This window comes from Leucopleurus acutus, assembly GCF_964270905.1.
Source record: "Leucopleurus acutus genome assembly, chromosome: 3".
NCBI lineage: Eukaryota > Metazoa > Chordata > Mammalia > Artiodactyla > Delphinidae > Leucopleurus > Leucopleurus acutus.
The window spans coordinates 166,270,276-166,285,928 of record NC_139145.1 but is presented as its reverse complement, the minus strand read 5'-3'; the positions used below and the strand labels follow the sequence as shown (position 1 = coordinate 166,285,928).

At 38.9% G+C, this 15,653-nt stretch overlaps 1 protein-coding gene across 2 annotated transcripts in view; it reads right to left on the bottom strand.

Annotated features, from left to right (window-relative positions):
• CTNND2 (catenin delta 2) overlaps window positions 1-15,653 on the bottom strand; it is a gene marked incomplete at its 3' end in the record, with an annotated part of 926,199 nt that overhangs the window by 765,697 nt on the left and 144,849 nt on the right. For both annotated transcript variants that reach the window (XM_082837425.1, XM_082837426.1), the window contains exon 2: window positions 6,293-6,429. In XM_082837425.1, the coding sequence (XP_082693551.1) occupies window positions 6,293-6,429 (137 nt within the window). The remainder of the gene's footprint in view (window positions 1-6,292; window positions 6,430-15,653) is intronic.

The window sequence follows — 15,653 nt, the reverse complement described above, 5'->3', positions numbered from 1 at the left end:
TCTAAAGGTTTTTAAAAAGTTCCCCATGGAAAAGGATCTGAAATCATAATCACTTTGCTGAATCACTTTGCTGTACACCTGAAACTAACCCAACATTGTAAGTTAACTATATTTCAATTAAAACATGGTTTTTAAAGTCCCCATAATTTTTTTAGCTTACATAAGAAGACCCTTTAGATATCAACTCTGGAAGCATGTGATGATCAAAGGAGACATAGGTCAACTGAAGGGAAAGAAATGTATTTCAAAACAAGTGTAGTTTTAGGAAAGCCATGGTTTTCTTAAGAGCAAAGTAGTACACATATTGATTTAAGGTAAAATACATAGGTCAACATTACATGGCATGAGTAAATGTAAATTCTTGTCTAATAGTACAGACCAGCACTGGAACAATTTTTTTTTTTAATGAAAATATGAAAATGAAGATCAGATGACTACTCCCAGGCAAACCACAAGCAAACACGTTGTATTTCTTGCAGTCATGAGGCCACCTCGGGTCTCTCCAGTGATGGGGATGTGAGCCTCTGCCCTGTCCTCATTCTCACATCAGCTTTCACAGTCAACAACAAGCTTTCTCTCTCTCTTTTTTAATTAATTAATTTATTTTTTTTTTGGCTGCACGGGGTCTTTGTTGCTGCTCGCGGGCTTTCTCTAGTTGTGGCGAGCGGGGCCTACTCTTCATGGCGGTGCACGGGCTTCTCATTGCAGTGGCTTCTCTTGCTGTGGAGCATGGGCTCTAGGCACACGGGTTTCAGTAGTTGTGGCTTGGGGCTCTAGAGCGCAGGCTCAGTAGTCGTGGCGCACGGGCTTAGTTGCTCCGTGGCATGTGGGATGTTCCCGGACCAGGGCTTGAACCCGTGTCCCCTGCACTGGCAGGCTGATTCTTAACCACTGCGCCACCAGGGAAGTCCCCTCTCTCTCTTTTCTTGATTTGATCTCATTTCCCAGAGTCATTACCTAGGTCTCGACACTAACAATAATTACTTTCAAATTCTTCATTTAAGCACACAGTTCTCATGCTATCACCATACATATTCACTCTGTGAATCCACTGTTCCTACCACTTTTTCTGCCTTTTACCCCTTTTCACTTAGCAGCAATTCCAAAATCCGTCACTATAATAATTTTCTTGCATTCATCATATCCAGTGCCTCTCCACCTCGGCTCAGCCCAGCTCTCCAGACCCCAAAACAACTCAAAACAAACTGACCATGTCTACCTGATGACAGGAGAAGAGAAATACATATGTTTCCCGTACCAAGCCATCAGCCCTCCTGCGGCCATGAACTTTGCCTCTCTCCCATTCTCATAGATGTCTTTGTTCTAAAAGCCATTCCCTCTGCTGGTGCACTGGGTCCCCTTCACTCTCACCTACTCAGTGATTTTCCCACTGAAATTATACCCCTCCCAAGCATCATTAATTTCTTCTGGGTCACTGCCATCATCATAGCAATATCTCCCAGCCTGAAATCCCTCGGCCCTTCTCGCCCCTTTAGCCATCACATCATTCTGTCTCCTCTTTGTGATGAAGGGTTATCAGTCTCCTCTCAGTTATTTGCTCAAATGATATGATGGGAATCATCACATGCCCAACCTCTGTCCTCTCTTCCTCTTCTGGTGAAGGACACTCACAAGAGAGGGAGTGGGGACTGGGTCCCTCTCTCTTAGAGCCCCATGGGACAAGAGACTTGGTAACTGTTGGCAACGAGACAGATGTGTCTGAAATACAGAAAATTATCCATAGAGTATAGCATAAATCATGGTTCTGTTTATGTTAATATAAAAGTACAAAATTCACCAGTTAAAAAGCGATCAAGATGGGAAATCAGAACAAAGAAAGAAAAAAATCAATGAACACCTTTTCACTGAGCAATCCATGGCTGCTGTGTGTTCAAACACTTAGGGCTCAGCTTAAAAATGTCTGTCGTGCCATACATGCTACGTGGGGTGCATTTCATGGTTCATGGTTTGGCATGACTTAAGTTCCACTCCATGGTTATAGAGTAGAATTTATTTCTATGCAATGTCAACTACCAGCCCCAGAACTTCTGTTCTTAGTCTCACTAACAACTTATTCCAATGAATTCTTACTAGACTGAATTTTCTTTACGTATCCATTTCTGTTATTATCCTTTATTGTGATTTGCTTAAATAAGGTATGCAATATATTTAATGAATTAGTAATTACATTATGGAACCTATTATATACAGTCAGCTCAGAATATATGCTTGCTATGATAAAAAAAAAAAAATCACTTCCCTCCTACAGAACTGACGTCCAAGAAGCCAGGACTAGAGTGGTACATAATTGTAATGTCATAAAATATTTTTACTTGAAATTCTCTAAATGAATAAATAGGATTTTTACTCAAGAAAGCTATCTCTTCTGAGCACCAGAAGAGCACCAGGCAAACGATATTCTTTACGTGAAAAGATTTATAAATAGGTTATACACATAATTGTTAAGAATCATAGAAGGTATTAATATCTAATGTCGTTTTTCTTTCATCTCAGCTAATATGTTTTAAAAATATATTTAACTTAGTTTTAACTCCATAAAGGATGGTCTATGCGTGAGAAAAAGAGAGGAAGGACGTTTTAAGAATAATTTAGGACAAAAATGTCCCAGTGAAGGAAGAGATTGGTTGTTTGCATGAGGCCACACTAAGGAAGTCCATGGGCTTAGCCGCTTGCTGATTTCTGCCTTCAAACTGCCAGACAGCACACATGGGACCTGACCGCTGCGTCTCTGATTTGGCCGCTCCCACCTGCTCTAACTCAGCTTCCCAAGACATTTTCATCCCTCCTCACATTACTTATCTGCCACAAAGCATCTCATCTTTACTGTCCAAAAACGAGCAATGAATTTATTTTAATAATTAGAAAAAAACTCTTCACAGTAAGTTTTTATTAAATTCTCATCAAGGCTTTGGAGAGGCCATTTTATTTTCTGTAATGTATTTTTCCTTTAAGTAGCTTATCCACTCTCTCAACTACAGACATCACTATTTAAGCTGAAGGACTATTTCCTATTATCCAAACCCAATTAATATTTCTTCCAGTCTCCCAATTATCTTCCCCTTTTTTGATACACTTCCTGATCCTCTAAGTCCTCTATGCCCATTCCTACCTCTGTCCAAATGTAAACACGTATGGTAAGAAATCTAATAATTTGGCTTACTTCCTTGTACACTTTTCTAGAGGCTCATAAACATGTACAAACAAAAAATATGTTTACTATTTCACTTTTTAAAAACAGGATAATACAATACTATACCATTCCTTTCTAAAATCTTCATGGATTTTTTCAAAGTTTAGATATATATCTAACTCACTTTTATTAATAACTGCATAGAAAGGATATATCTTTTATATGGAGGATTTTATATAAAGGAGATACCATTTTTAAAACTTTTCATCAATCAATACTGTTCTTTTTTTTTTTTTTTTTTACTATTCCAAATAATTCTGCAATACATACTCATACTTAATACCTTATGTTCTAGGTCACTCATTTCTATAGAACCTATGTCTAAGCATGACTAATCAAAGGCTATGAAGTATTTCAAAAGCAAACTCACAGCAACATACCATTTTACAAAAAAATTATAGTAAAGCACATTTTCATTTGGAATGAAAAAGAATGTGAATTTCCTCAAAATTTAACTGTAGCTAGCTTATAATATATACTGTTTTTTAATGTCTGTCTATTTGGTAGATTAAAGAAAATCATGTTTTCATTCTGAATTTTATGTCCTTGATTGGCACATTAGGGTGAAAAATATTTGCATATGTTTATTGGTTGTTTGCATTTTTCTTCTCTGAATTTCCTGTTGATATTTTTTGCCTAGTTTTCTATTCCTTTGTCTTTTTCTCATCAACATTAGGAAGTCTTAATATATTAATTATATCAACATTTTGTCATATTTGTGACACGTTATTTCCCGTGGTCTATTTTTAACCTTTTTTATGTTAAATTATTCCTTGCTATTATTGTTGGTATTCACACTGCCAACTGTACCAACCATTCATGTATGGCTTCTGAGTTTCCTGCACGTACTTAGAAAGCCTTCTCCACCTCTAGGTTGCATGAATATTTTCCCAATGTTTCTCCCATCAAGTCTATAGTTTTATTTTGACAGTTACATTGCTTTTCCTTTGAGATTTATTTCTGAATATATTGTGAGTTAAGGGCCGTAATTTTCTTCCAGACGTTTAGCCAGTTATGCTAACACCAGTTCCACCACTGCTTTGTACTCAACTGAGATACTTTGAAATGAGTCAGGCTCCTCTATATTTTTTAATCTGTTCTGAATCTTTAGTTATGTCCTAGAGAGATTATTCTTTTTATTTGGGGCCAACTGGACACAACTGTATGTTTAGTAAGGTAAAATATTTCTTCTATTTTTTTAAACATCTTTATTGGAGTATAATTGCTTTACAATGGTATGTTAGTTTCTGCTTTATAACAAAGTGAATCAGTTATACATATACATATATCCCCGTATCTCCTCCCTCTTGCATCTCCCTCCCTCCCACCCTCCCTATCCCACCCCTCTAGGTGGTCACAAAGCACCGAGCTGATCTCCCTGTGCTATGCGGCTGCTTCCCACTAGCTATCTATTTTACATTTGGTAGTATATATAAGTCCAAGGTAAAATATTTCGATCAAAATTTTCCCTCTCACATATTTATGCTTCCATATGATCTTCAAAATAGCTTGATCCAATTTGCCAAAGAAACAGTCAGCCACAGAATCCTGAGTACAACTGCCTAAATGTTACATTAATTTGGGAGACAGTAATATTGGTATGGTGTCAAGCTCTTCTACACAGGACTGTAGCATGCCTTGTCCTTTATTCTCAATTCTTTAATGTGCTTTGATAAAATACTATAGTGTTCATCAGACGGGTCTGGTTATCTTATCAAATTTATTCCTCGTGTTTTACATTTTGTCACTGCTCTAAAGCTAGTGGCCTAGCAAGATTTCCAGACCATGACAGAATAAAAATCCATGACCTAACCCAGCTATATAACAAAGCAGTATTTGGAGTATAAGAAGTATCATGAACTTTTGCTCCCCTTTTCCATTACCCCTGAAAAATAATCAGAAAACTCTCACAGGTAGGCTTTTGGAAGCAAACTAATCAAGCAATACAGCCTGGGCCTCAACCCAATTTCCTGCTTACTTACCATTTTCACAAACTAGATTATCCAATGAATCTATTCGACTCTGCTTTGTGAACCTACTTTTGCTTCACACTTTCTTGACCTAGTGACACAATTCTGACTGACAGCATCATTGATCCTTTCCATCAATGAACCTTTCCTTAGCTACTCTTTGATAACTTGAGCATCTACCTTTACCTAACTCAGTCCCCATTTATTAAACAAAATCAATGTCCTCTAGGAAAACTGAGTCCTTCTACTAGTTGAGTCCTTAATTGCCGCATTTAGTCTATTGCTCTGTTGAGAGGTTCCTGGGATCAGTGAAGTTATGTCACTCTTACCCCACTGCTGCTGCTAATTCAGCATCCCTGAATCATATAATTCAAACACAGGATGCTTTTGCGCTTAAAAAGAATATTGATTTGTATTCTAGCTCATGGTAAGCAAAAGAAACAAATTAAAAAGTTTTTATTTTCCAGCTTTCTTTAATCATTTATTACATTTTAATTATAAGAAACATGAATTTTATGAAACAATTACTTTTAAATCTAAGACTTCAGATTTTATCTGCTTATTCATTTTTATGGCAAAGAAACGGTAGAGGAAGATTCATTTAGACTACAGCTTTACAGGAAAAGTTCTCAAATGCATTCTTCCAGAGCCATCTTGGAAACACTGGGAAAACAAATTTGCTTAGGCCCACAATGATACGATATTCATCTGCTCTCACTTTTACCAGTTTGTTAGCGTCATGGATATACTCTGAAATTTTATTAAACTTTAGGTTTCTACAGACCAATTATTTGGCTTCACACATTTAACAGTATTAAATGTCAGGTCCATCACTTAATCTGCCAAAACTTCACCTATAGGATTTTTGACTGCAATTTTCGTTTTTGTTCCTGTAGAATATTTTTTCAAGGAAAGCTGCCTAACTCTCAAATAAAAACGGAGTCAAAAGCTATCATAATCATACGTGAATAGCAATTGTATAATGAATACCAACATTCGGCTAGAAAACCATGATTTTCGTCCCAACATAATTAAATCACCATCTTTCAACTGGAAAGAATGATGTTTACAATGTCCCCACGTGTATGTCAGAAAAGTGGAATGTTTCTACCTGTTCTTTGACCGAGGCGAGGATAGCAGAGGTGGTCTCTGTCTCTGAGCCATCCCCATTGGAGGTGGTGAGGCCAGGGCTCAAGGAGCTGGTCTTCTCCGAGGCTGATGGAGGCTGGTCTGGGACAGGCATAGCTCCTGCAATGCAAGAGGACACGCTCAGTGCCACTGGATATTGGCCCTGTAAACAGACGTAACTATCAGGCAGCTCTAAGAGGTACGCTTTGGCAAGATGGAAAGTATGAACTACAGAGAAAGCACGTGACATAATTGAAGAAGGAGAAGCAAGCAAATAGACAGTCTCTCCTATATCCACCCCGACCAAATTCCAAAATACGCTCACAACTTTGTGTCTTGTCTTTGAGGTAAATGGAGGAAGAAATGATGAGATAGAAAAGGCAAGTAAGATGAGAAAAAACAGAGGGATCAAGAAGTAAAGATAAAAAGCTCATCAAACTACCATTTTCTATCTGATTTAGATACATTTATTACTTGTGCACTGACATACTTTCACCTCAAAAAAAAAAACCTAAAGATATTCTCCTCGATATGAAAATCACACAAAATAAGTGATCAATAATTTATAAGTAATTAAGAAACACCACAGTTGACATAAGAACCTCGGCTGGTATTGTGAAATATGGTAAATGGCTAGCCTACTCCACAAATATTTGCTGAGTTCTTAACTCTGAGACCAACAGCAGACAAGAGCTGCAAAGCTGGCGAGACTCATTTGCCACAGTTTATTGTCTGAGTTCACTGATGAAAGAAAGGAGAGACTCAGATAACATCAGCCCACTTCATAAAGGGACAGACATGTATGGGTTAAAAACAGGACTCTCAGAAGTTATTTTTTCCACTGTACTTCTCTTTCTCACACAAATAAATACGACTGAAGTATCTGTCACATGTATTACTTAGCAATGGTCATCAGCAGAGGAAGTAATAAGTAACTCAGGGCAATTTTTACCCAGGCACAACAAAAATCACTGTTCAAATAAAAGGCTGGCAGTAGATCAAGGTTATTTTCTTGCCTTAAGCTATTATATTACATGTCCTTCCAGGAACCATTGCTGTGTGAATGTTAAAAGGTATCTCCTATTATACTGTATCTGAGCACCCTGGGTTTCAAACTAAGCAACATAATTTTCTTCACAGCCCTTGTACTATGTTATCAGCGGCATTTAGTTAATAATTTAGGGATATGCAAACCCCAAAGGGCTCCAGTATAGAATTTTCCTTTAAATATGACAAAAACGTGGTAACCTAATGTTCTCATTGGACATTCCAACTTAGTTTTGATTTGTTTTTATTTTTTGAAGTTCCTTATAATATTACTAATGAGGATTAGAATATCATTGGAAAAATAAATCTGTTACAAACATAGGATATATGGGAGGATTTGGGCAAATGACATTAACAAGCAGAATGCAAGCAAAGGATAAGGATCAAGTGAAATATAACTTGGCCAAATGCAACCATGGCAAACAAGTGGAAAGTATATTAGGTGATGGATACCAACAGGAGGAAAGAAAGAGGTTTAGGTAATTATGATGCTGGGGGTGGGAAATTAAAAATAAAGTACTTTTGTGTGTTCAGTTTACTTTCATATGTGGTTTTCTAATTTGATCAAGCCTTATAATCACAAGGATGGACATAAACAGACCAGCAAATGTCATGCCTGGTAAAACAGCCTGAAAGGCATGTCCTTCTATTTAGGGGAAGTTTGGGAGATGGGAGAACAGGGCAGGGGAAGAAAGAAAGAAGAAAGGAAAATGGCAGTTCTTGAAGAAAGAGTCACCTCTGGTCATTAGGGGAGCCCCCCGTTGACCGTGCATCTCCACCTACATCCATGGCAGGGGCCTCCAAAGGGCACTCTACGTGAGAACAGCCTTACTCTGAGAAAAAAGGGTTCTTACATACCTCAAATTATTATTTTAACTTCTGTGGTTTCTAAATTTTATTGGGCTGATTTGAATTCAAGCTCTGGGCCAGTATTATTATCAACACAATTTTTCGACAATGAAATTGTCTGAGGTCCCAAAGTTATTAAGTAACATAAGTGGACCTAGAACTCAAGTTTTCTCCCTTTTTTTCCCTATTTTAGTGGGCTTTGATGTTTCAGCCTATTTCCCATACCTTCTATTGCCTTCTAAATGCTGTTTACACACCAATTTCTATAAAATGTAACTCTTAAAAGTATGACAGTCACCTGTCATCTTAAAATATGGGATTTAATAGGCAATAAATCAAAGTATATCCTTAGGCACTTGACAACTTTGACCCACAGAGTATAAGCAATGATTCGGTTTGTTTATATGCTCCCTCCTTCCCCCTGATCGCAATAACAGAAAATGAAGGGAAATCTTTAAGGCTTTTCCCACCATAGAGGCACTGCTACCCAAGGCAACCTCTATGTCCTAGAGAAAATGACTTGGAATAATTTCCGTGGTTCGTAATTTTTAACATCCAGATTTAATTTAACCATTGGTCATCACTACGTATGGGTGGTAAAGACTGTCAGGCCTCCACTTCCAACCTTCTTAGCTTAGAGCTTACAGAAAAGAGGGAGGGCTGGGTAAATACTGCCAGAACCAAGCCCTGGATTGCTAATAAGTATAAAAAACCTTAAGCCTTCAGACTTTGCAGCCTACGGTTAAGTAGTTTAGTCTTAAACAGAGCTAATCCATTAAATATTAGTAATTAATCTATTCTAACTCCAGGAAATCTGTAGAATGTAGAGAGACAAAAAGAAAAAAAAAAAAAGGAAAAGCAACCATTAGTAATTCTGCCATCCCAGATAAACATATTTACTTTGGTATTTTGGTATAGGTTTTTTCCTACTTTTTTTTTTTTGATTTGACTTATTTTGCATAATGAACTTTACATAATGGAGTATTAATGTAATATTTTTGATTTTTAAAAAAATTTTCACTCAGCAACATTATCATGAACTAGTTCTTACATCAGCAAAAATTGTTATATAGTTTAATGATGTAATAAATATTTAGTATTCAATAATTGTATGCATCATAATTCGCTTATTTTTTGTTTATCATTTTACCCATTTTTACATTTCTGACATTTTCGATAAATTCCCAAAAGTGTTACTTGATGGAATGAAGAATCTGCACGTATTTTGAGAGCCAACAGCAAATCAACATACCTGCCCACCAGCAGTGTCATGAGAATGTCTCCTCCGCAAGAGGATGACAACAGTGGCCTTTATTACCCTGTCTTGCTTTCACCAACTTGATATAGAAAAACTTATCTCTTTGACTTTGTTTTTATTTTACCACGAATACAAGAAATATTTTCCCACAGATTTATTCCTCCTACATACAATACCCCTTCACACCCTTTACACGATTACTGTGTAAGAAGTCTTTCCATATATGTAGTCAAATGAGAATCTACAAACACCCAAATTGCATGTTAAACAGACTCATCATCAGCATGAGAAAAAGAGACAATATGAGGGAACCATAATGTCAGATTTTGGGTGGTTTATTCTCTAGCAGAATTTGCTACTCACATGTTCTAGGTCTAGAAAATACAAAACAACACGACTAGCTGCCCCTGGGCCCACGTTACACTGCTCTACACTCTCACATGCAGGAGCTGTGTTATGGGCAGAATTGTGTCACCTTCCCCTCCTTCACTGCCGCCCCAAATCCACAGATTGAAGCCCTAACTCCTACTGTGACTGTATTTGGAGATGGTGCCTTCAGGGAGGTCACTAATGTTATATGAGGTCATAAGGGTGGGGTGCTAATCTGCTCTTATAAGAAGAGCAGTCCAGGGACTAGGAATCCGCGCTTCCACTGCAGGGTGCACGGGTTTGATCCCTGATTGGGGAACTAAGATCCTGCATGCCAAATAAATAAATAATGAGTAAATGGTAAATTAAAAAAAAAAAAAAAGAGGAAGAGGAAGAGACACCAGAGCTTTCCTCTCCACCACGTGAGGACACAGAGAGAAAGTGACCACCAGGAAGGGGGTTCTCACCAGAAACCTCCGTGGCTATAGCACCTTGATCTTGGACTTCTGGCCTCCGGAGCCGTGGGGAAATAAATGTCTGCTGTTTAAGTCACCCAGTCTGTGATATCATGTCATGGCGGCCCAGACAGACTGATACAAACAGGGTTAGATCGTTCTCAGCTTCCTTTCCCTTAATTACCTCCGGGTGGGCACGGGAGGCCCGGGAATCGCGAGAGTAGCAGGGTGGTACTATTTAGTGCAGCCCTCTGCTAACACACTCATCCCAGATGAACTACAGGTGTCGAGATAAGGCATAGATTGCTTCAAATCAGCACACCTGGATAAACCAAAGTTTACAAAAAGATGTGTGCCAGTGCTGTGAAATAAGCCTGGAGAACAAAGCACTAACTTAAGAACATCCATAGTACGACCACTTTCGTAGACAATCTGATAAGAAACTCAGGAAACTTGGTTAGGATGACAGTAATAGCAAAATCAGGTAGTTCCCGTATACAGAGACTCTTTTTCAACTTGAACTCTTATATGCATATGTAATAAGATTTTGTAAGGTCCAAATATATGTTCTAAACCTTTATTCCCCAAACATGAGTCACTATGAATTTACACTAGGTAGCATGTTAAAATCGCATCTGCGCTTAGAAAGGCTAAACTCTCTTGCTCTCAATTCAGTGTTACATTTTATTGACCTCCATCACACAGAAGGAAAATAAATCCTTATTTTACTCTGTAATTCAAACCTGTTCCTTCTTTAGCCACTTCTGCCTAGCAACTGATGACTTTGACACCAAAATAAAGCCATCTTCAAAAAATAACTGATGAACCGTTGTGTCACACAATCATCTAATTCAGTGACAAATCCAGCATTCTTGTGCCAGCATTACTGGATCTCCTCCTCTCTGAGTCAGAAACAAGTTCCTTTCGCCATGATACGGTCTTTGTTCCTCTTGAGCTGTCCACCCCCAATCTGTAACCCACAACCTCTTATCCTTTCAATTATACTCTGCTGTCATGGAGACCTGTTTTCTTTTTCCTCCTAGGTTAGCAAGTCCTACCTGCTTCAAATCCAGAGTCTCCAAATTCCTTGCATACAGTGGGACTATATTTTTTTTACATTGATAACAAAATGTTACTTTATTTATACATGTTGTTTTTTAAATACAAATGTCATATGTTTAATTCATTTTTTTTTTCTTTTTTTTTTAACATCTTTATTGGAGTATAATTGCTTTACAATGGTGTGTTAGTTTCTGCTTTATAACAAAGTGAATCAGTTATACATATACATATGTCCCCATACCTCCTCCCTCTTGCATCTCCCTCCCTCCCACCCTCCCTATCCCATCCCTCTAGGTGGTCACAAACTACCTAGCTGATCTCCCTGTGCTATGCGGCTACTTCCCACTAGGTATCTATTTTACGTCTGGTAGTGTATATATGTCCATGCCACTCTCTCACTTTGTATTTCATTAGCTAGACTTGCACTGTTCAATACAGTAGCTCCTAGCAACATGGGGCTATTTAAATTTAAATAACATTTTAAAAAGCCAGTTTATGAGTTGCACTATTCACATTTCAAGTACTCAACCGCCACATGTGGCCAGTGGCTACTGCACTGAACAGTGAAAATACAGAAGAATTCCATTATTGGAGAAAGCTCCATTGACGGCCTTGATCTATACCCAATTGACCCTATAGTCAATTCTCTCATGTAATCTTTCATCTTCGGCTTTAGTCATGGGCAGTAGAAGATGGAAGAAGTGGTCAGATTATAATTATATTTTGAAGTGAGAACTGCCAGGATCGTTGATAGACTGCATGTGGTACATAAGACAAAGAGAGAAGAGTACAGGTGATTCCGGGATTTGGTCTGAGTGGCCACCAGCCAAGGTGTCCACACTGCAGGTGGAACAGATTTGGGGCGGAGGAAGGTGACCTGGCCTGAAAAATTACAACCTCAAATACATATACCTGTGAGTCTTCTTTGCTGCTGACATCTGGGCAGCACACAGCAGCTCTAGCCAGAAACCACACTCTTATGTGAATGAGGGAATGTAAAGATTGATGATTTCCAAATACTGCTTTTTTCCCCTTCAGCCAGGTCCCTTTTCACTTTTTACTTTACAGTTGCTAGAAACTTCTAGAACTTTTCTCTTCTTCCCTCACCTTTAGACTATGGCTTCAAGACTCTCTGCTATTAACTTTCTTGACTTCTTGCCCTCACACCAAACCAGCAAGCAAAACTCATGTTGCCACACCTAGCCTTACTCCCTTCTCATGAGTCCCACCCTCTTCAAGACAGTCCCCCTTCTATGTTCTAAAACACAAAAATATTAGCAAATGCTGACTTTTAGCTTTACCCTCATCATTAGGCATCACTTTCATAACTGGCCATCACCTTCCACCCAAGTAGATAATGAAACTGGCCATTAGAATACTCCAAATATTATCATTTATATATGTATCTATATATAATACATATGCAATTTAATATTTTAAAACTGAACGTAATTAACATGTTGATCTTATAACCTTCCACTCCACAGGCAACATTTAAAAGACTATGATTATGTGAAATGGAAGAATAAGCCTAAACATCCCATTAACATTAGGGTACAGGGAATGTGTGAATTAGTATGAACTAATGACCTGAACAACACTATGGAACACCTCATCTGTGTAATCACTCTGGTCACAAAAATTGCAATTCTGTATTTGTAATTAGCATGTCACTACCAAGAGAAATAGGCATAGCATCATTCTCTCTCAGATGCACGCTACACACATAAAGATATACCCATCCTTGCTCCTTCCTTTTAAAGAAAACTGTAAAATTTCAGCTTCTCCTAATAACATAAACAATATCATAATTAAAATTTGTCAAAACTCAATACAATTAGGGCAGAAACTCAACCTGTCTTGGCCGATGTTAAATTTCCCACATCTAGCTCAGTATCTAGTATATAGCAGCCAGTTAATAAATATTTGTTGAGTTAATGCATGAACTATTACTATAAAATCAGTAGTGGTTGCTCACTAGAGCATGTAATATAAGTAAAATGGGCTTTGCATTAAGAACGTTTCTCTAAATGATATTTGAAATGACATCTTTTTATTTCGACTCAAGAAAGCTGCTCTTCCCAAATCCTAGAACGAGTGTAAGGCTTTTGCCTTAGTGCACTACCCTGGGCTGTTGGTTCTAAGACAAGGACCACCCATCGAGCACACTCTGGGGCTTCTAGGACTTGATACTTGCAACCCGCAACTTGCAAACAGAATCTGGCAAAAGTTATGGAGAGCACCACGCAAGGATGGGAAGAAGCACTGAGCCATATTCAGAACATGCAACTACAGGGGCACCAGCAGGCAAAGCCAGGAGGTGGAGAAATGTCCGATTCTACCTGATAAGTTGGGGATAAGGTGTGAGATAGCCATGGAGTCAGAGACACAAGGTCATTGGTTGCTGTGGTGGAAGATGTATGATGGCAGCGTGGAGAGCTGTTGAGTTCTGAATGCTGAGTCCACGTGTCAAACATGAGGGGACTCTTTTATCTGTATTCAGAAAAGAGGGAACAGTAGGAGGCTGAACCTAACACGGAAGGTCAGGAAATCCATTATGAGTCACCGCGTGCTCTATTAACTGTTGAGGAAAATGGGACCAACCTAAATAGCACCACAGACTTAAGGCCCACCTGAATGATTATTCTTAAGGACCTGAATTATGTCTGAAGGTAAAAAAGAAAGCTTCTGTGGAGACCACGGGGCAAGGTGGCATAGCAGTGCTCAGTCCCAGGGGAGGCACACACACAGGAAAGTTCTAGCAAAATGAAGTTGGTGAGGACAGGAGAGGGTCTTCTCTTGGCTCTTTTCTCTCAGTAACTCACAGTCTTGTCTTCTAAAGCATCATCTCAGGCATCTTCATCTAGTCTTAACAAATACTCTATCAACACTTAATACCTTAAAAAAGTATTGAAAAGGTTGTACTCGTGACCAAGGAGTCAGCAGATGAGGGTGAGTCCTTGGCCCTCCTGAGCCCTGCCCCAGCCAAGCTTGTGACCTGAGATGCCAAAGCCCACACAGGTAAAGCAAGGGGCAGGTAACTCAACCTCCTACACGTGTGTCTCCCGACAGGTAAGATTGTTTAGTGACATCTGGCAGATTCCTCAACTGCAAGCAGGGTCCCCTCAGAACCCAATGAGTAAGAGAAAAAGCTGAAGGAAGGTTGGGGTTTGACTAGTGGATATTGGAAAGGCCAGGGGTTCCTGGCAGAGAGGAAAGGGCCAGAATAAATCTATAATGTGAGATAAGATGAGCAGGAAGGGTAAACACCTGGGCTGAGATTCAGGAAGCATCGGGGTGAGCCTGGAAACACAGAGAGGGGGTTAATTGGGGGTTGCTGCTGGGATGGAAGGAGATTCTTGATTGTAAGAAGTTTGGCTATGACCTGGAATTTGATGGAGATCATGAACTTAAACTTGGTAATTTTAAAAAACAAATGATTTGTCGCATCTATTACATTCACAAGTGACTTGAGACATTTTCTACAACTGTTGGTGGAATCCTGGTGGGCCAGTACACCAAGATTGACAACCTTTGTTTTACACGTGAGTTTCCAAAGGCTTCACATGGTCCATTTATTCTCACTGAACACCATCCACACCTCTCTTGGGTAAAGCCATGCACACCTGACATTGGGTATGCAAATAATGACTCAGATGTTTTCTCCCGCGAGTTCACACCTAATATCCAAATATCTATTACAAATGTTTCCCTGAAAACCCCACCAATGCACCAAATTCGGCGTGACCTCTCATCTCTCGCCTGGACAGCCACAAAAACTGTCCAAATTGTCTTGCTTGCCTGCAATAAATAGTGCCTCGCCCAATCAAACTCCTGCACTATTTATTGGGAGAGTCAACTTTCTTACCATCAATCTGATTATGACACACCTTTTTTCTAAATTGAGTTGAATGGATCCCAACTCCTAGGACAGAGGTTTCCAACACCTACAGAGACAGGAAATGTATGTTATATCATGACTCCCACAAAACAAAATTTTGTTTTGTTCCTGAAACAAAATTTCAGGAAATATAAAGCCTTAAAACATGGGATGCACCATACTTCTATTCTATTTTATTCCATTTCATTTAAAAATCCTAATGGTTACCCACTAAACTGATGGCTACAAGAGAGTTTGGAGACCAGTGACCTGGAGGATGGAGTGAAATCTCCTCTGCCTGACGTAGGAGGCTGTTGTTGCTCCGGCCAGTGTTCACATCTCCATTCTCAAGCCCGGCTGCTTCTCCCCTCACACCTTATACCACAGATACCCTGAGCTTCTTATAGTTCCAAATACGTCTTAT